At 36.7% G+C, this 22,425-nt stretch overlaps 1 protein-coding gene across 1 annotated transcript in view; it reads right to left on the bottom strand.

Annotated features, from left to right (window-relative positions):
• The window catches only part of CDKL3 (cyclin dependent kinase like 3), a 39,965-nt gene that overhangs the window by 13,328 nt on the left and 4,212 nt on the right, over positions 1–22,425 (bottom strand). The window contains exons 3-8 of the mRNA XM_029285768.1: positions 21,974–22,168; positions 20,611–20,789; positions 19,531–19,643; positions 12,030–12,169; positions 3,295–3,383; positions 1,135–1,288 (exon numbers count right to left, since the gene is read on the bottom strand). Coding sequence (XP_029141601.1) covers positions 1,135–1,288; positions 3,295–3,383; positions 12,030–12,169; positions 19,531–19,643; positions 20,611–20,789; positions 21,974–22,168 — 870 coding nt within the window. The remainder of the gene's footprint in view (positions 1–1,134; positions 1,289–3,294; positions 3,384–12,029; positions 12,170–19,530; positions 19,644–20,610; positions 20,790–21,973; positions 22,169–22,425) is intronic.

Below are 22,425 nucleotides of genomic sequence, written 5' to 3' on the forward strand. Positions count from 1 at the left end.
GCTTTCCTCTAGATCACGGGTGTCAAACTGCCGGCCCATGGGCCAGACGCGTCATGCGGAAGCCGCGCCCACCCCATTGCCGGCAATGGCAAAACTCTCCCGATACGTTGCGCGACATCACATGACGTCGCGAGTTTGACATATCTGCTCTAGATTGAGAAACTATTTTTTTCCTGGAATTATCAAAGCAGCAGCAATAGATATAAAATCAAAAGTAAAAACAAAACATGCCCTGGCTCTCCACATGGAAGTGAATATGGACACTAGAGATCTCAAATATGACACTAATGTAGTAATTATATTAGAGCTGCACCTGATGGGAATAATACACATGAAAAAAAATCAAGCTTATACTGGCAAGTTCAAAGCAGAGATGCATTTGAAATCAATGGCAGATCTATTGAGACCTTTTACTCCATTTAAGAGAACAAGCAAAATGGAAAAACTCCCATGAAATAAAGCTTGATTGCTAGGGCCTACACAGATAACACATCCATGTAGTTTTCTTAGCAGCAGCATGGAAATGGTTTGGCATGTGGCCTTTCTGGATATTTTGTTTCCTTCAAGACTAGCTTGCAGCAGAGATTTCCTACACTTCTCCCATCCAAATTCTAGCTAGGTATGACTTTGCTTAGTTGTTTTTTTATTAATCAACCAAGGATATTTAGGTGTTGCTCCCTCAGCACCTGAGTTGAACAATCCCATGGTAAATCCTTCCTACCACAGAGTAAGGCTTCCTGAATGCAATGAGATGGACAAATAAACCTGACAGAATTGTGCTATTTAACTGTTAAGCATAAATCTTAAATTCACAATCATTTAATCAAAATTCATTTAATCAAAATGCTTAATTAAGCCATGTCTTAACTTGAAGTACATGAGTTTTTTTGAGCAAAAATTCCCACAAGTCTGGGAGCTGTAATAGACTTGTTGAGAGAAGAATAAATCACTGTGTTAAGAGAAGAATAAATTAATTTATATGAAAATTAATTTAATATAGCTATAAAATATGATTAAACCATACATAAAGCAATATAATGGTATACCTGTAGATATTTAACAGATAATTTGTATATGTTATATGCTGTGTCATAGATTAAACATTTTAAAAGAATAATCATAAATCATTCTTACCTTTACAATAATGGGACCATTCTGAGACATGTTAATATGAACTATTCTCTTTTCATCTTTGATTTGTTCAATCTCTTTGCTATTGTCTCTGAATTTTGAAAGATAATTCAGCTTTGCTTCTTGTAGTAATTTGCTTTTCAATTCTGGTAAGAATCTGATATGAAAAAGAACATTATTTACATCACAGTGACAATTTCAAATATAATCTTGTACAATTGTTTGATTCCCTACAACTGTTTTGCTCTCCCTGCTTTCCCAACCACCTACTTCTTCCTAGAAAGCAAACTACTGTATATGCAATAAAGTAAGCATAATTCATAGAAAAATTAATGCAACAGACAGTTCACGGAACTCTTCAGTATTCAGCTTCAGTTACTGCCATATATCTACACTCTATATTAAGCAAATATACTGTACAAAGCACACAAATGACAACGCATGTTCTGTATATCATAGATTTGACCTCGTTGGAAAAGACTTTAAAAAGAATTTGCTGATGCACTCTATGTTCCATGTTAAATATTTACTTTCAGTACAAAATATATTCTAACTTTCCAATTCTCTTTCAGTCTTGAGAAATTATGCACTGTTCTATGTGTTGTGTTTAAAAATCAGGATTCTTTCAAAATAGCAAAACTATTTTGAAATTTGAAAAACAGAACAAATTCCTAGACAGACTTGCAACAAATTCACTATTCATTCAGTCTTTTCTTCTAATACTTAAGATTATTATGTCACCCATGAATACGCTCCAAACTATAAGGGTCTGCAAAAAAAGAATTTTACACTTGCTTGTGCTTTAAACTTTCCTTTTACTCATTCTAGCCATTCAAGCTAATTATTAAAATTGTATCCAAAACTATAACGATATATGCGTTGATAAGCAAGATTGGGTGACAAGATAGGCAAGGCTGATAAACTTTCTAATATAGTTTCATAACCCATCTTCTGCACAAAGGCAATAAAACCCGGTTCCATTGCTCTCAGCCTTTCTATTGAAAAGATATTGCCTTTCTCTCATCCCTAGTTTGCTTATATTATGAGCCATTTGTTGAAACTGAGAATATCTCATTCATTGATCCCTTTTCTTTCTCAGAAGATGAATCAAGTTTCTAACAATATACATTCTTATAATAAAAAACCACCTGTCTAGTGATGGGACATTCTCTTGTATAGATTACGTTTTTCACCATTCCAAGATATCTGTAAGACTCACAGGGTTTTTTCAGCATTTGTGTTCACTTTTTTTTGATACCTGAGCCCAATTAGCTCAATATCAGATATGCAAAAACACAGCTCTCAAAAACCAGTAACCTGGGTCCTGAGATCTGGGTTCAAAAAATGAGGTTTTTCTTCCTTTTCCATAGGACTAATTCCTCCTATGGGAATTAATCTCTTCCTTTTCCTTGTATATTTTTTAGTTTCTAAATGCAAACCACTGTCTGTAGAAAAGGTTTCCCTGTCAAAGGGTATAATTTTCAAATTTGAGCTCTGAACCCCATCACTTAAGTACATCCTGGAAGCAAGAACATGAGAGTTAGATCAAACAAGAACAATAAGATAACTTCACCACCTCTTTTGTTTTCTCCCAGGCTACTTCCTAGAGACTTGGCTAGTTATGAAGTTTTGAGAAAAAACTATTAAATTTCATAAAGTAATACCCTCATGTTCACGTTGTTCTGGCTATGATAAGGAGAATTCTTCAGTTACCATCATTCGCATTACTGTCTCTGGCCCACCTTTCACATAGTCTTTTGCCCCCCAGATTTGTTTCGACTGAAAAAGCCAGAATTCCCAGGCAAAGCTACACCGTATAGAAATTTTAAAAGTAGTAAGCACCTAGAAATCTGGAAGGTATTAGTTAGGGAGGGATGTTCTGATCTACAGATACTGGGACATTGAATAGCAGCAATCACACAGTAATTGCATTTCATATTGCTCTGTTTTATATCTAGAACATTTCAAGAAAATAAGGTTTTCAAGAAATCAGATGTTACGCATAAAAAAATATAACGTCTCAGCAACATAAGCAGTATTAAGTGGAGACTTGACTCTTTCTAATCAATAAATTAACAGCAATTTTACATCTGTCATATAAAAAGCCAACCCTCTCGAAAAGCTCTTTGAGTAAATGCTGAATGTTATATCCAAATAGCTTACTTTTCAACAAAACCATCTCTGGTGAAATATTCATGCTGTAGCAAATCAGCAGATGATATCCTGTCTGCAGGATCCATTTGTAAACAAGCCTAGTAAATAAAAATTGTTATGTTAGAAATAATATATTATAGAAGAATGTTGTGTAATAAAATTTGTATTATATTTTTTCTATTATTTAAAAAAGTAAATGTAATTGTTTTTTAGTTTCAATAATGAGTATCTCTCTTTATTGGCAGAAAAATGTAGCTCAATTTTTCACTACAAAAATTCTTATATTAGCACACTGATATGAATAAGTCTCAGTCCTTTTAAGATAAATTCTGTCTTGCTTGAGACAGAAAATAGCTATCCTTCTCATGATCTTTGAAAGGATTTCTAAGAGCGCTTCAGGAACACAGGCCTATTTTATAGCATAAGAAATGCAAATTGCTGATAATTTATTGTCTAGAATCCGGCCATCCTACCTAAAGGAAATATACTTTTCATCTATAAAACAATTAATGTGTTTTTAAGAAAATAAAGATTACAAATGTAAAGAAAGGACAGCAGATGTTAACAAAAACAGAACCCATCTCAGTACCTCACAAGGTCCCCTAGGGCCCCCACTTCTGATACCAGGTTTTGAGGACTTCCAGAAAATCAACAGAGATGGAATCAGCCTCATGTCAGGGTCCATAATGTGGGTGCCACGGCAGAGAAGGCTCATCTCCTGAGACCTGTCAAGTATAAGTCCCTAGCATACAAGACTTGTAGCATGCCTCTTCTGATTGAATTACCAGATATAGTATAATTAAAGAGAGGCAGTCCCTCAAATAACCAGGCTGGAGGGTTTTAAAGGTAGAAAACAGCACCCTGAATTGGACCCAGAAGCAAACTGGTAATCAATGCAACTCAGGGAAGTGATTTTCTAAAGGCACACATAACTGCCCTGCTGCTTCATTTTGCACCAACTGAAGCTTTCAGATACTCTTCAAGGACAGTCCCATGTAGAACATGTTAGATAATTCCAGTCAGAAGTATGACCAAGGTATAAGTGACAATAAATAGAGCCCCCGATCTAGGATCAGGTGCAATACAAAGATGTGCAAAGGCCCTTCTAGCCATGACTGCCATCTACTCTTCGAACAGGAATCATGAATCCAGAAGAACCTCCCCATCCAGACCTTCACAGCCTCCAGGCACCAAGATGTCTATGGTATTGCTTAATTCACCAGGGGCAAAGATGTGTCATTAGTGTATTGATGATACCTCAATGGATGAGCTCCCCCAGTGGCCTCATGAGATGCTGAATAGGAGAAGAAAGAGCACCAAACCCTGTGTCACCCCATACAGTAGCTTCCAAGAGTAAGATTCCCCTCAATCACACTGACAGGAATTGACTCCGGAGAAAGGAGATGAACCAGTACAACACAGTGTCACCCGCCCTCAATCCTCTGAGTTGATCCATAAGGATCCATGATATCAAAGGCTGTAGAGGGGTTGAGTAGGGCAAGGATGAATATTCTCACCAAAGCCTCAGTTGCATTAACATTCTTAACATTCAAACAATACTTTACTTTTTCTCCTTCTCAGTGCATTAGCTAGTTCAAAAAGTGAATCAACTTTTCTGATAGTGCCAGTTATAAGTTCAAAGATCAAAAATAATGATAACGTACCAGCTAGGCTATTGATGATAACTTAGCAACTCTGTCTTTCTCAGCTAGAGGCCTGGGTTAGACCAAAAGTGTCATCATCCATATCCAGGGTAATGCTAGCCAAGGATTGTGAGTGCAAAACAAGAGTGCAATGTTAGGAAAAGCCTACCTAATTTTTATTCTAGATCTAGAGCATTATTTATTGCAAACCTAGAAACAATAAGAAATGTGCAAGAAGGAATCTAAAACAAAGGGGCAAACTGGACATTATGCTGAATTTACAATTAGGAAACACATTTGCAATTTGTTTTTATGCATAGTCAGTGTTAATTAGGAGGGCCACAGCAGTTGAGCTTTCTTTTCCCAACTGTATTCCCAATTATAATAGGGCATTTATGCCCTTAGTCGCTCTGAATGGTTCCCACTACCACCACCACAGAACAGAAAAAAAATTGCCTGCTCCTATGTTAAGGCAGACTATGAAGAAACCCGTCTCATTCTCATTCCTAGTAGCATTTTTCCCCTCAAGGCACTAGCTCTGCCACTGTGAACCTGACATCACTGGATTTTCTAAAATGCTGAGACCAGCATGGTTCCCTTCATTCCCAGAAAATAAATAATCTATTCATGTTATCAGGTCCTGTCTGAATAGGCAGAACTATCCAGTCAAGATGAAAATGAAGAAAAGCATAATTTCCACAACCTGGGGCTGATTAGGTATCTTGAATTTGAACTTCTATAAACCCCAGTTAGCAAAGAAAGCTCTTCTGTGAAAAAACAACGCTCGCAAAAACTACTTGGCCCTTTTAAAAATAAATAAGGGTATTATTTGTCTATGGAGATTCTCAGTCATCAAGTCATAGTAATCCCAGATACTTTTTCACAAGGCAACTGGACTTGCTTGTTTTTCTTTGAAGACGTTTCGCTTCTCATCCAAGAAGCTTCTTCAGCTCTGACTGAACGGTGGGGAATGGAAAGATTTATACTCCTGCAAACAGCTGTTCATTTGCATTTTTTTAGAGAATCCCTTAATGCTACCTGGAGGCTTATCTGTGTCTTCAGGGTCACCTGAGTAGTGCAAATGGGTGTGAAGCCTTCTTGGAACTGTTGAAAGGACTGTGTTGTAGACTGGTGATAGATGATGTTGTATCCCTCTCCCTCTGTATGGCACAACATAGGAGAACAAACCCATCAGGACAAAAGTCAGCAGTCCATTTGCATTTAAAAGACAAAGACCACTCTTTCGAAGACAGCAAAGTCCACATTTTGGACAGAGAGGACCGCTGGTTTGAAAGAGGGATCAAAGAGGCCATCTATGTCAAAACTGAACAGCCCTCTCTCAACAGAGGGGGAGGGATATGACATCATCTATCTCCAGTCTACAACACATTCCATTCCCCACCATCCAGTCAGAGCTAAAGGAGCTTCTTGGATGAGAAGTGAAAGGCCACACTTGGAATACTGCATCCAGTTTTGGTCACCACGATGTAAAAAAGATGTTGAGACTCTAGAAAGAGTACAGAGAAGAGCAACAAAGATGATTAGGGGACTGGAGGCTAAAGCATATAAGGAACGGTTGCTGGAATTGGGTATGTCTAGTTTAATGAAGAGAAGAATGAGGGGGGACCTCATAGCAGTGTTCCAATATCTCAGGGGTTGCCACAAAGAAGAGGGTGTCAAGCTATTTTCCAAGGCGCCTGGAGGCAGGACAAGAAGCAACGGGTGGAAACTAAGCAAGGAGAGAAGCAACCTAGAACTAAAGAGAAACTTCCTGACAGTTAAACAATTAACCAGTGGAACAACCTGCCTCCAGAAGCGGTGAATGCTCCAACACTGGAGGTTTTTAAGAAGAGACTGGACAGCCATTCGTCCGAAATGGTATAGGGTTTCCTGCCTGAGCAGGGGGTTGGACTAGATGACCTCCAAGGTCCCTTCCAACTACTACTACTACTACTTCTTATTATTATTATTATTATTATTATTATTATTATTATTATTATTATTATTATTATTATTATTATTATTATTATTATTATTATTATTATTATTATCTTCAAAGAAAAACAAGAAAGTCCAGTTGCCTCGGGAAAAAGCATCTTTGGGATAAGGGTATTATTCCTGAATAGTAGAGACCTTGTTTGCCAGGAATCTTAAAACATATATTCTAATAGATGTGACATAGTGCTCTGGTTACAAAGTTGCTGATCTGAACAAATTAATGTAAACATATTTAGATTTAACAGCAGTGAACATTTGCACAAAATGCCTCACAATCATTTTTCAAAATGTTGTTTGCACATAGGGCTGATCCTTAATAAGAGCTAATGGCTAGCTTCATTCTCTCTTCTCTCCCCCTCTCCCTCTCTTTCTCTCTCTCTCTCTCTCTCTGTAATATTTCACCAGGAAAAAAAATGAACTTAAAACTATCATTTAGTAAGACAGGGGAAGGAAAAGCTCTGTAGTTTTGAATTTGGCCAAGACAATGATATTGCAAAAAAGTCTTCTGCAACCTAGCCATGCTAATTGTATTCCAGCATATTGGAAGAGGCTGGGGAATGCTGGCTGAAAACTAGAAACTGTTGGATTGGAAGCAACCAAGAACCTTCAGATATATGCAGAATTGTTTTGCTATCTTTATGTGGTCCTATCTCACTGGATATTGGTGCAAAGAGACTTTACTGGAGGTTTTTTGAGGTGGGGGTGAGTTTTAGCCATCAAAAAGGCAAGGCATTTCATAAAGTGAGCAATAGGGAAATATTTAATTTGCTTTCTCGTTCTATCTACTGTATCTATATAATTTAAAAGAAAAGCAGGGTTGATTGTAAGTTTCATAGAGTCCCTTAGAACTCTGTGGGTAGCTGCCATGATGATACTGTGGCATATGAAAGTTAACACAGAGAGATCCCAGAATTACAATAACTAGCACTTTCTGTACTATCCTTGAAATTTACTATATACCAGCATTGCATAAAGTAGAAACTGAGGTTGCCATAAAATTTCCATGTTTGGCTAATACATTTTTATTTTGTGAATACTATAATTCTGTTGCTTGCAGCTTTAATGACCTTTCACTGAATGAATGAATGAATGAATGAATGAATGAATGAATGAATGAATGAATGAATGAATAACCCTTCATTTCACTGAAATGAAATCTACCAGTGCTAAAGGAGTTATAGTTTACATGAACACTATTGCTGTAAGCCTCATTACTTTATGCTGAATCAAGTACTTCAGACTTTTGTTCAAGTATAAATGATAACTGTACAGTATTATTACAAATGTGCCTGCCACTGCTATTGCCATTAATGATGTAACTGACTCTTTGTTACTATGTACAATTCTTTAGATTTAAGATCTGGTAAGCATCCACTATCTAAAACAGTATTTGTAAATTGTAGATTTCAGAAATATAACAGAAAATTTTAAGAAAATCTATTGTATGGGTGAAAAATTTATAAAGAAGCCATCAATCAGTCTTCAGGAAATATGTCATTATGTAATAGATTAAATCGAGTTTCCTCATTTCAACAGGACTTTTCACAAAGAGTTCAGGCAGTTGAACCATAGAAACTCCAATCTAATCTGGAATGAGGATACAACAGATTTAGTGACAACAAAAGCCAATATTGTTATGTCTTTGATCTGAGTAATGATTACCAAAACAGAGAGGAGACATGGGAAAGAAAGCTGATGTAACATGTCAGATTAGTCACAGCTGCATTGTTACATTGCATAACCACTTAATGTATCTGCCTGGGACTTGCATGACACAAACATTTAAGCATAACCAATATAAAGTCAAAGAATCACTGAGTTGTAATGTGGTTAAGACAAAAAACAAACTATGATCAGCAGAATTGACACAAAGTTTATTTACTTTTGTATTTCAGAGGTCAAGAAGATCTATCATATCTCCCTTTCTCTTTTTCTGGGGAATGAGATGAAGGAAGCTTAGTGATTTGGAACAGTAGAGGCAAGTTGAGGCAAGACAAGGACATGGGAACAGCAAATTTTAGGCCAACACAATTTACTGATAGGATGAATGAGTTCCACTTCAAGCAATTTATTCAGAAAAAATATAGAAATAACATGCATACTGAAATTTTCTATAAGCATAAAGATAATCAGCTTATAATATTTCAGGAAAATCTTTTAGCTAAAATTTTGATTAAACAGAATTAAAATGTTACCCTTAAATTTTCACATAATTGAAAATAGATTTGCAGGTAGCCTCTACTTCTTAAAAAAAACTGTTATAAGTTCTTCCTTTCCTCATATAAGCAAATGAGTTATGAATGCAATTATCAAAAGCATCAGAAGCATGAAAAAGCACTATTCCTTGCCAAACTAATTACAAGACACAAAATAACCACTCCATTCACCAAATACATCAGGATTCATCCACAACAAACGATCATCCATCACATCACAAACAAACAAACAAATAAATGGCTAACAATAGACTTCCAGAATCCTAAATTCCTGCCTAGACTATCATGGATTAAAAAAAAAAGTTGCTTTAGCTGTCTTAAAAATGTTAGATGCTGTTGTAGAATTTCAAGCTTCCTTTCCTCAGTGAAAAATAAAATTACTTATTTATCTCACAACAGTGACTCTAGGCCAGGGGTGTCAAACTGCCGGCCCGTGGGCCAGTTGCATCATACAGAGGCCACTCCCACCCCAGCTCCAGCTATGTGAAAAAAGTTGCGATACATCACGACACATCACATGACACAGCGAATTTGACACCCGTGCAGCATAGAAAGTTTAAAACCAATAATTACAAACAAGTTTATTCTGTAATGTTAACTAAAAAATTAATAAGAAATAACTAATAGTTCAAAGCTAGAAGTATATAATTTCCAAATATATGTATGATTGGCCAAAAGGGATAGTACAGCATGAAATAGTTTTATAACATAAAGTAGTTTTACAAAGAAAAAAACTAATGAATAAGTTAATTTGGACCCTATTAAAAGTTGGAATAAAACCCAAGCTACAAAACAGAAAAGCTATGAAAATTGTAGAAGTGTCTTGTAATTATTAATATAGATTTGTTAGGAAACATTTTAAGTTAGTTACCTACCTTGAAAGACGGTTGTTTGAATTTTTATGTATTTTAATTGCATTATAGTTTTAAAGAAGCTGAAACTGTGATCACCAATTCATGCCATAATTAAACAGAGTTAATAGTGAAGTGTATAAGTGTACTTAATAATAGCATTTTTTAAAGAAATAAGTCTAATTTTGAAACAGTGGCTTCCAAAATCATATCTATTAGCTAATAAAAATTCACAATATTTGAGACTTAGAAAAATTGTCTTTCTGTTTTCAGTTAAGATCTTTAAAAGTCAAGAAGTAGGTAGGCAACTATTAAACAAGATAAAAAGGGGGGAAAGGTTTTGAAAATTAAGTATTTATGAAGATATCTTGAAGATAACTGTAATCTTTTTCTTTCATTTTGTTTATTATTTTTAACTTGAGAGAAGATGATAGACAATATTTCTACTTAATAAATTCATTTTGATTAACTAGTATCTTGATATTTTCAATATATTCATTACTAAGAAAATCTCCTATGTTAACTTACGCATTACTAGGTGTGTCTGATTTCTAAATGAAGATGAAAAGGGTCAACAGATACTTTATCTTCTGTTAGTATAATACCTTGTTTGAACCAAAGCAATGCCAGTTGTGTGCTCTGTAGAGTTATAATCTACTACTAAGATTTAATAATGGTTAGTGGTTTCCATAATATTGTGCCAAATTATAATCTACTCATAAGATTTAATAAATAGTAATAGTTTCCATAATATCTAATAGTTTCATAATATCACACCTTAAACAGTAGAACAATATAGCATGTTAAATTCCATTCCAATGTATGCTTTGGAGTATGAAGGAACATAAATATAGCATCTGTCTGCCACTCCTTCAAGTAATCATGCCTTTCCCAAGGATCATATATTTGGCCTCCAAAGAACCCTTTTGGAATCAAATTCAAAGCACTATGCTGCCCAAATAAATAAGATTGACTAATAAATAATAAAGTGTCAGAGTATGTAAAAAGTGTAAGTCAAAATATGATTACAGTTGAGCTGGAATCTCCTGAAGAGAGAAAAATCTCCTAATGCTGACTAAAAGTGCCAGCAAATTCAACCACTCAATCTTTAAGGCAGAGGTGGGGAACTGTGGTCCCTTTATGACTTGTGGATTTCAACTCTCAGAATTCCTGAGCCAACATAGTTGGCTCAGGAATTCTGGAAGTTGAAGTCCACAAGTCATAAAAGAGCCATAGTTCCCAAACCCTGGTCTAAGGGATGACTGATAATCCAAGACATCTCAAGATAGGACATCCTCTTTTCTCCAAATGCCCTGCCCTGCCCTGTGCTATGCAACTAAGAAGCCAACCTTATCCATCAAGTAATAAGCATTTATTTAACAACTTTGTTTAATATTAATGTATTAATTTATTGGTATGTGTGACAAATATATCTAAAATATATTTACTCCTGCATATTAAATTGTCACGTTAATATTTCATCCAAAAACCTTTGATTCTTCCAAGGCTCATATGAATGTCTCCATGTGGTTATTAGGAATTGAGACTGATTTGAAGATATCTTTTTTAAAAATGGTACTTGTTGTAGAGTAAAATCATGTTTGTTGATTTAAAAGTATGTATTTTTCTCTCATCCATACACACACACACACACACACACACACATGCACAGAGTACCTCTCTCTGCCTTTCAGTACCTGTTAAGATGTACTCAGAGCTTTTCTACAACAATCTATTGGATAAAAATGGAAAGTAGCATCTTGGATTAGAAAATTAAAAACTTCACGGACTAGCAAAAATATCTGGAATATGCAAATACCTCTCTTTAGACAAATATCAATAAACCTCTACAGGATATGAAAAGGGCAGCGACAAACAAATGAACAACAAAGAAGTTTTTATATCATATTGCAAGTCTCCTTCCCATTTCTAAATACTACTGATATTTCAAGATGTATAAATTATACATAAAAAGAATGTCAGGCTACAATTAATAATCATCAGTAAGCTTGATACTCAGACCTCTTCTGACATACATGAACCATATCTGCAAGTAGTGCACTGAGTTTGGGATATTTTTTTCTTGCAGTTTTAGGATGCTGAACTTCAGGAAGAACCATCCCTGAAAAAACCGGGCTCCTTATAAAAATACTCTGAAAGTGAGGTGTCAAGTTTCCTGAAAGACAGCAAACATACACATAAATAGTCCAAATTACTTCAACATTTATTATTCGAGCACTGTTAATATTTTGTAATACATTAGTTAACATTGATTTTACATCCATAGTTTAAGATTCAACTCAAATTAAGGCAATTTTATTCATATTAAGAGATAGATCAATTTAGAACTGTTCTCTGTGCTTTGGAGAAACAGCATAAAAACTCTGAGTGGTGTGGTTGCAGCCATGCAGAAATGTCATCCACTCACCCACCAACTTCCTGAGGCTAAGCTAAGCTCAACTCCTTCTGGAAAGGGACATAGGTTTACAGTCTTGGAAATCTGAGTGCTCCATTTCCCCCCAGCCAGTTGAGAGAAATGGTCTGACAACGTCCATCCATAGACATCCACACCTGCATCTCTGCTGGTCATGTGCTTTTTTTGTAAAAAAAAAAAAAAAAAAAAAAAGTGCTGGAACTCACACATGTCATACAGCCCGCCTTGCCTACCCTATAAGTTTCCATCCAAAAAAGGTGCCGGAACTCCGTTCTGGGCGTTCTATGACAAAAAAAGCCCTGCATAACGGAAGGAAGAAGCTTTAGAGCAGGAGTCTTCAAATTTGGCCCTTTTATGACTTGTGGACTTCAATTCCCAGAATTCCTCAGCCACACATGCTGTCTGAGGAATTCTGGAAGTCCACAAGTCATAAAAGGGCCAAGTTTGAAGACCCCTGCTTTAGAGTTCACAAGGTTAATACTGTATGGAACAAAACTGTGACTGAATCTGGATGTTCTGCTTCAGATACAACGGAGTGTCCTCCCAGAAGGTAACAAGGAAAACAGGTCATGAAGAGGATGTGTAGTGTCCCAGACAATCTTATGGACCCTGCTCAAGCAACGCTTATATACTATGTCCTGGATGGAAGGGAGGAAACTGCTAATAATCTTTTCAAGCCATCCTCACCACTCTCTGCACCGCCTTCCTGTCTGAAGCAGTGATGCTTCCAAACCAGACTGTGATGCTGTATGACAGGATACTCTCAATCTTCCCCCTGTAGAAAGTGGTAAGGATAGGGGAAGAAAAATGTGCTTTTCTCATGCGACGCAGAAAATGCAGGCGCTGCTGTGCCTGCTTCACCAGTGTCACGCTGTTGAGCGACCAAGCCAGCCTACTTGTTAACTGCACACCCAGGAATTTGATGCTGGTAACCATCTCCACATGTGAATCATTAATGCATAGAGAAGTGTGGCTGTGGCTGCCTTTTCTGAAATTGACAATGATCTCTTTGGCTTTTCCGGTGTTTAAAACTAGGCTGTTTTCCTTACAGCAGTTCACCAAAACCTCAACCTCCTTGCAGTAAGCACCCTCAATTGTTATCATGAATAAGGGCCACTACTGTTATATCATCTGCAAACTTCACAATATGGTTGGTGGCAAACCTAGCACAACAGTCATGGGCCAACAGGGTGAAGAGCAGGGGACTTAGGACACAGCCCCGAGGAGAACCTGTGCTCAAGAAAATGGTGTTAGAAATATTTGTTCCAGCTTGCACATATTGGGGCCTGTTAGTAAGAAAATCAAGAATCCAGTTGCATAAAGGAGTTTTTAAGCCTAAAAGGCCCAGTTTGTCTACTAGATGCTGGGGAATGATTGTGTTAAATGCCGAACTGAAGTCGACAAACAACAAACGCACATGAGTATTTCTTTCCTCTAAGTGCTTCAAGTTCAGATGGAGAATAGAAGAAATAGCATCCTCCGTAGAACGATTTGGTCAGTAAGCAAACTGAAGCGGGTCAAATGCTGGCGGGAGGCTAGATACAATACTGTCCTTTAGAAAGAATTCCTCATGAGAGACCACAATATCATGCTCCAGGCATGCAGATGATATTTTAGACATTCAAATAAGTGTATGGAGAAGGAGGTGAAGCAATGTGACCAGTACTTGATACATAATTCTTCGTACACAATTCCAAGTACCACAAGCATGCCTTCAAACTCAAGGACACATTAAGTGGACAGCAGATACAGCAAAAAAGGCAAAGATGGTTTCTGAGGAATATACAGATCCAGATCCAACATTCAAAGCATATGAGGCAGAAGGTTAAAGCAAATCCAGCCCAGCAGAGTCATGAACCAGTGTTATGAAGGAGATACTACACCAATAGCAAACAGAGCCATCTCTTAAGAAGGGAAGAAGAGGAAACAAAATGGCAAGAGGCTGAATGTAGAGATTGCCTAGAAAAAGAAAGAGGGAAGAAAGAGAAGCTCAAAGAAAGGAGCATAGGGACCTTCTTATTTCCCTCCTCAAGAAAAGAGAAGTCACTGTAGGAAAAGCTCCACCACTGGGTAGCTCTACCCTTAGTAGGGTATGTTAGGAATATAAAAATCCATCCATCCATAAGTGTGTGATGAAGACACAGAGGCATTTTTAATTATGTCTGAATGTGAAGCTATGTCATTTAAATGGCCAAGGGAGGACTGGGTGGCAAGTTAGCCCCGTATATGATAGGAAAGGGGAATGCAGGTCTTCCTACTCAGGAGGTGGTGGATTACAGTAAAGAAAAAGAGGTGACCCTCTACTATTATGAAGTCACAAAATATGCAAAGATTCCGTGAATATAAGTAACTGGAATAGGAAGGAGTGAGAGAACTCTAGGCAAGGCTGGGAGACCTAGCTAGAACACGATTACAGCCAGATAGACATAGTACAGATGAAATTATTTTTGAACAATTCCCACAGATCCTGCCTGGTGTCCTGACTGATTTTGGGTCCAGGAATGTCACTCAGAGACAGAAATAAAGGCAGCCTCCTTAGCTGAAGATTATCTTGCAATCAGAAAAAAACTGAGGAAGCTAGAAGAGGGCATGGAGAGGTTGGAAAAAGGAAGAAAAAAGGAGAGACTGAAAAAGGAGGTACGCAGGGGAAAGGGAGGGTGAACAAACTAAGGAGAAAATAGGTCCTGTTATAAATGTGGCAAGATGGGGGCACTTAGTTAAAGACTGTCAAATCTCCCAAGGAAAGGAATCTTACTTAGCCATGTTGCAAGCACCTGGAGAATAAGAAATAACAATATGGGCTCCGATCAATGAAACCCCAGTTGCAGGTTTAGGAAGCAAATGAATAATTTGTCCTTATTCGGTCAAAAAAAGTACCAAGAGTGAACAAAGAGCACTTAACAAGTGTTTATGGTCATACTAGACTTGTACCATTATGTAGAGCAAATAAACCAGTTAAGGATGAAATAGAAATGATGGTAGTTGTGACTAGTACTAAATTGCCCTATTGACTGCAAATATGAACAGATTTTCCTGGCTAGACATATCCTCAGAGGGAGAGGTAAAAATAACTACTGAGGCACAAGCCTGTAACAGGAAGAGGAGGTTTCAAAGCAATCGATGTTCTCTCTTTTCATCCAGATTTGAGTGGGGAAGGATGTAAGCCTCCAAAAGAGAAAAAGAAATAGGGAGGTTAGATAAAGCTAGAGAAGACTCCCTGGATATTGGAGCTCTCCCATGGGAAATTGATATGGTGGAAAAACAGAGAGAAGATACTTCTTTTAAAAACATTTTGACAAGAAATGACAATGTATACAACAAGGAAGTGTCTACCAAATACTAGACATGTTCTGCTGGCCAGGAATTGGAACAGATGTCAGTAGACACTGTCAGGTATGTGGGGAATGCCAGTTAGTCAAGCAGGAGACAGTACTCATAGTCCAAAGGTATGAATACTCATCATGCCAGAACCAATTACAATACCCTCACGAACCCTTACTGACCCGCACTGCATCCATGCATTCTTCCCCAACCCTAACTGCACCCTCACATACCCTCCTCAGCCCTAATTGCACCCAATCCATACTTTTCTCACACACTCATGTACACTCCCTAGCTCAAGCTGAACCTCTGGGGCACCCTATCCCTCCCTCCCCTACTCAGCAGCAGTCACTTAGCTGTCTGCTGTGCTGGGATTTGCAACTTCCTACCAGCTTCTGCAGTGACTTTGGTGGTAGGAAGCTGGCAGCAGTTGCCTTGCATAACTAGCCTGGAGTTCAGTTTACGATGCCAACCGGGACAGCAAGGATTGCATCACTTAGCAGTGCAGTTGCAGTGCAGACTGCATCACTTAAGTGATGGAACTTTCAGTCCCAGTTGTCATTTTCAATTGAGGACTATCCTGTCCTGTCCTGTAGTGTAGTGGGAATAAATTCCCCTGTGTAGGACCTTGGATTTATGATAAGGATTATTTAGTAATTAAAGTTCTACAGATTGTACACATACAGTAGAGGTACAATAATGGGTACCTCGAGCAGTGCAATTTCTGAAAATCCGGTTAGTCCAGAACACAAACTAACATTACCTGTCGTAAGGTAACTCTAAGACAGCCTATTGGCTACATCTGTAAGTAAACACAAATTCTCTCCTCTTGAAGTTAAATAAGGTTAAAAGCTCAAAGCTTTTATTTCTTTAAAGTTTCCCACAGAAAGAATCTAAACCATGCAGAGTTGGAGGCAACACTTCCAGAACTCTGAAATAAAAGTAACACACCTAGATTTCTAAATCTGATTAGGCCTCAGGGATAAGTAGCTTTGAAGGAAATTGGCAACTTGTGTTTAGTACATGCAAAATATAAAAAAAAATCTGATGATTAATAATGACACTCTTATGCAAATGACATAGGCAATGTAATTCATCTCAATTGCATGATGTCATCATTTAAATTCTTCTGTGTGGTATCAATTGATATTTGCATATTTATGTTAATGGACATAAATGATGCATTTTGCATCACTGGTGTTATGACAACATCACACAACAGATGTCAGGCTCTATAATATTTAACAAACAATCCATCCTCCCAATTGTCAATTAAAATGAAACTTAAGTGTATAATCTGTTAAGTGTATACATCCTTGCCCCAAGGAATTTAAAATAGAACAGAATAGAATCTGGAAGGGACCTTGGAGGTCTTCTAGCCCAGTCCCCTGCTCAAGCAGGAGAACCTATACCATTTTAGATAAGTGACTGTCTAGCCTTTTAAAAACCTCCAGTGATGGAGGGCCCACAATTTCTGAAGGCAGGCTGTTCCACTGATTAATTGTCCTCACTGTTAAGAAGTTTCCACTTAATTCCAGGTTGCTTCTCTCTTTGATTAGTTTTCAATCATTGTTTCTTGTCCTGCCCTTTGGTGCTTTGAAGAATAATTTAACCCCCTCTTCTTTGTGACAGCCCCACAAATACTGTAATACTGCCATCATGTCACCCCTATTCCTTCTTTTCTTTAGACAAGCCAAACCCAAGTCCTGCAGCCATTCTTCATATGTTTTGTCTCCAGGCCTTTGATCATCTTAGTTGCTCTTCTCTGAACTTTTTCCAAAGTCTCAACATCTTTTTTGCGGTATGGTGACCAAAACTGGTTGCAGTATTCCAGGTGTGGTCTTACTAGGGTTTATAAAGCAGTACTAATACTTCGCGTGATCTTAATTCTATGCCTCTGTTTATACAACCCAGGATTGTATTAGCTTTTTTGGCTGCTGCTGTACACTGCTGGCTGATATTCAAGTGATCATCCACTAGGACTCCAAGGTCCCTCTCACATTACTGTTTTTGAGCCAGGTCTCGCCTAATCTATATTTATACCTTTGATCTTTCTTGCCTAAATGTAAAACTTTGCTTTTCTCCCCATTAAAATTCATTTTATTGGATAGGGCCCCTTGTTCAAGTTTGTCAAGATCGTTCTGGAACTTGAGCTTGTCTTCTGGGGTATTGGCTATTTCTGCCAGTTTAGTGTCATCTGCAAATTTGTTATATATTTGATAGAATATATAACATAAAAAGGAAAGGAAGAAGTAAACAGATAACATATACGCTTAGGTCAGTTAAGTGTATTAATAAATGCTGTATCTTAAAATGATTTCTGTACATTTCTAGAAGTATTTGGTTCTGGCTTTTGAAGTAACCTTGGAGATAATTTGCATTGAAATTAGAAATAAAGGAAGAAGTATTTAAACATGGGATCAACATGTTTCAATATGACTTTGGAGAGGTTAAGAGATGAGAGGTAGGTAAAAATGAAATCTGTATTTGAACTCAAGCAAGTAAGATAGCATGAATAATAAGACCGGATTTACCACAGTTTATCACTTTTCTGTGAGGGGGGCAGAAAAGAGAGAAAGTTCTAGGGAGCAAAGTGGATCAGAAATTCATGCATTGAAAGAATTGAAGCTATTTTGCTTCGCACTATTTTCTATTTTATGTATCATAAGAAAACATGCAGATATTTTGAAGCCAAGGAGAACTTTTCAAGTAAAATTTTACTGAAAGTGTTTTTTTAGATAAAGAATATGATTCATCCATTCCCTTAATCAAACTTATAGAAATCCCAAAGCCTGAACAGAAAGACGTATAGGGTTAGATGCATTTATTCTGGACCAATAGATTTGCCCTGTATTATTATTTTTATTTTTATTTTTATTTTTATTACTAGCTGTACCCAGCCACACGTTGCTGTGTGGTTAAATGGAAAAGAAAGAAAAGAGAAAGCGCACATTTGTAATATATCATGTTTTTACCTGTCACAGGTATGACATCTATATAATAGTAGGTATATAAAAACATGTGCGTATTCAAATGCAACGTTGTGTCAAAATTTCAAAGCAATCGGTGAAGAACTTTAGGAGATTTAAGATTTTGAACAAACGAACATTTACATTTTTATTTATATAGATGATGATGATGATGATGATGATGATGATGATGATGATGATGATGATGGTGGTGATGATTAACAACAACAACAACAATAGAGTTGGAAGGGACCTTGGGGGTCTTCTAGTCCAACCCCCTGTTCAGGCAGGAAACCCTATACCATTTCAGACAAATGGTTGTCCAATCTCTTCTTAAAAACTTCCAGTATTGGAGTATTCATAACTTCTGGAGGCAGGTTGTTCCACTGATTAATTGTTCTAATTGTCAGGAAATTTCTCCTTAGTTGTAGGTTGCTTCTCTCTTTGATTAGTTTCCATCCATTGCTTCTTGTCCTGCCTTCAGGTGCTTTGGAGAATAGCTTGACTCCCTCCTCTTTGTGGCAGCCCCTGAGATATTGGAACACTGCTATCATGTCCCCCCTCGTCCTTCTCTTCGTTAAACTAGACATACCCAATTCCAGCAGCCGTTCCTTATATGTTTTAGCCTATAGTCTCCTAATCATCTTTGTTGCTCTTCTCTGTACTCTTTCTAGAGTCTCAACATCTTTTTTACATCATGGTCACCAAAACTGGATGCAGTATTCCAAGTGTGGCCTTACCAAGGCATTATAAAGTGGTAACTTTATAACTTCATGTTACTTTTCTTTGAGTAATATTAAGAACAGTACTTACCAACTTTGGTCACGATTTTATGAAGTAGATCTAGGTCAGAGCTGCTGGGTAGATAGGGGTTGCCAGTGGCCATCTCGATAATCATACAACCTAAAGCCCAGATGTCCACAGGTCTAAGATCAGGGAATGAACAAAGTGCTCAACAATACAAAGACTAAATTTACAGATGTTTACATCTTATCATATACATGCTCTAAAATAAATTTATTACTTTCACTTTTTCTTTAATAAAGTAAGATCAGTTAATTAACATACATACACACATGCACAAACAAATCTTGCCATCAAAAGAAGTCCACCAAATTCACCCACCTGCTTTAGAACCAGAGTTTGGCAGCTATTCCTATCATAAATACTCATATAGTCATAAGAGTGGATGCAAAAGGAATGTATATTTTTTGTATAAAGTTTCATATTGATACCAAACTTTGTGCGAACTTTCATCTGGCAGAGGCTACTGTAGCCCAAATCTCTTCAGCTCAAATTTTCGAAACTTTTGCTTGTGTTTTTGTCGTCAAGGATTTACCCTAATGCAACATTTATAATTCTCTTCAAACTGCAGATTATGTATACAAAATTCTATAAATTGCTGAGACTGAATACTTTATTTAGTCTTTATCAAAAAGAAAGAAAGGAAACGAGAGAAAGAAAGAGAAAGAGAAAGAAAGAAAAAGAAAAGAAAAGCAACAGCCATTGGCTGACTTGGGAAGTTAAGCAGGGTTGGACCTGATTAGTATTTGAATGGGAGCCTCCAGGGAATACCAGAGTACAGGCCGGAATGGAAAACAAACAAACAAATAAAAAACAAGAATCCAGAAGAAGCAATGGCAAACCATCCCTTATTGTTACTATACAAAGAAAACTACATGACTATTTCCAGAGGTTCATTAGGAGTTGAATCTGAATCAAGGACTTTTAAAATTCAAAACAAAAACTATAGTGTAGAAATGTATCAGGGCGCCATCTAATGTTCCTTTCCTATTCTTCACCACAAATAAGTTTGTAGACATTTGTTTTGGAATAATTTGTGTGGCTGTACTTTAAAAATAATTAATGATTTTTTTTAAAAAAAATACCTACTTCCCATATGTTGTATCTCTTAATACCAGCTCTGGAGCTCTGTACCATCTTGTAGCAACATAATCAGTGTAAATATCACCTGGGGCTGCTAAAGTCCGAGCAAATCCAAAATCACAAAGTTTAGTAATTCCAGTTTGTGAAACCAAAATGTTTTCAGGTTTAATATCACGGTGAATGACCTAGCAGAAGAATAATGTAGAATCTGGTTTAAGAACAAAAATATATTGTTTGAACAGAAAGTTAAATGCTAACTAGTTCAGTAAATATAACAGGAATATAAGTTCAAACTGCTAAACAACTAAGAATAAAAGAATAACTAAAACAATTATCTTTTAGGAGGTGGAAAAAAGTCTAGGTCACTTAGTTGGACTGATCAAATGTATCTGGCTTAAAACTAAAGCCTATCTATAATATCAGTAGTATTAGTCTTATACTGGTTCAAGCAATAAAAGAAAGGCTTGAAAAGCAAGTTACGTACTGAGATCTTGATATGACACACATTTAATTATTTTCAAAGCTGAGTCCAACAAGCTTGCTTATTATAATTTTGGAAACACTATATTCCATTTTATTTAAACCTAGACTTTTTCTGTTAGTGGAACAAAGCATATTTGAAATAATAAATACTTGGTTTGTAATTATAGCTTTTGTTTTAATACACTGGAAGGAGCAATAATACAACTGCTAATTAGGAATTAAATTTCCTGTAAGCACGTCTTGAAAAAAGGGACTTATCCCTTTGTTCAAGAGTTGGATGTTTGGAACAGGATGGATAGAAAAGCAAATACAATATTAATTCAAGAGCCCAGATGAAAGAAGTCTGTGACTCAAGTGTGTTTGCTGTCCTGTTGGATTTTCTACATAGAATTTTAAAAGACATATATGAAAAAAAACTGGAAAATTTAATCTCAATTTATGCTGAAGGTCCAGTAAAAGGAAGACTAAGAGGAAATATGGGAGTGATTTGCTATTATACTAAATTGACATAACAAGTACTGCTACAGCAAAAGCCTGCTTCCAGAATCCCAAGAGATGCATTGTTTAATTGAAGAAACCCAGAGAGCACCACCCCTGCCAGTTTGAATCAGTGGGGCAGATACTGTGGGAGACAGGCAGCCTTCAAGTAACCAGGTCTTATGTCAATGAAGGGCTTTATAGGAAACTACCAGCACCCAAAAGCTAAATGGCAACCAGTGCAGCTTGCAAACTAGAAGAGTTGCATGGGCATACTGAGGCAGGCCCATTACTGCTCATGCTGCTGCATTCTGGACCTGTTGAAGCTTCTAGGTGGTCTTCATTCTAGGTGGTACATTGCAATAGTCAAGCTGTACAGTACTTTACAATATTTTTGGAAAATACTTACATTGTTGCTGTGGAGGTAGTCAATTGCTCGAAGAATCTGATAAAGATACCTCTTAAGTCTTCTACTATCCAGTCCATGAGAATAGTGTTGTAGCTCATCTAAAATTGTATGGTCAATAAATTCAAACACTAAATGAATTTTCTTTTTTTGTCTGAAGACTTCAATCAGATTGACCAAGTTTTCATGACGAAATTGCTGTTAACAAAAGAGCAAATAAATATTTTGTGTGCCTCAACTGCCCTCAACACTTCTGAATACTATTGTTCATCTATTTTTTTTATAATGAATTTAAGCCAATATATTTTATATATTTTATTAAGTAATTTAAAAAACTATCACAAACATTACTGTTAACTAGGAAATCAGCATTTATGGTATAACCTACTGTCTGAAAAAAAAATAACTGAAAACTTTGTTTCATCTACATTACAATTTTTTAAAAATGGAATTTA

This window comes from Protobothrops mucrosquamatus, unplaced genomic scaffold, assembly GCF_001527695.2.
Source record: "Protobothrops mucrosquamatus isolate PMUCROS unplaced genomic scaffold, P.Mucros_1.0 scaffold_186, whole genome shotgun sequence".
Taxonomy (NCBI): domain Eukaryota; kingdom Metazoa; phylum Chordata; class Lepidosauria; order Squamata; family Viperidae; genus Protobothrops; species Protobothrops mucrosquamatus.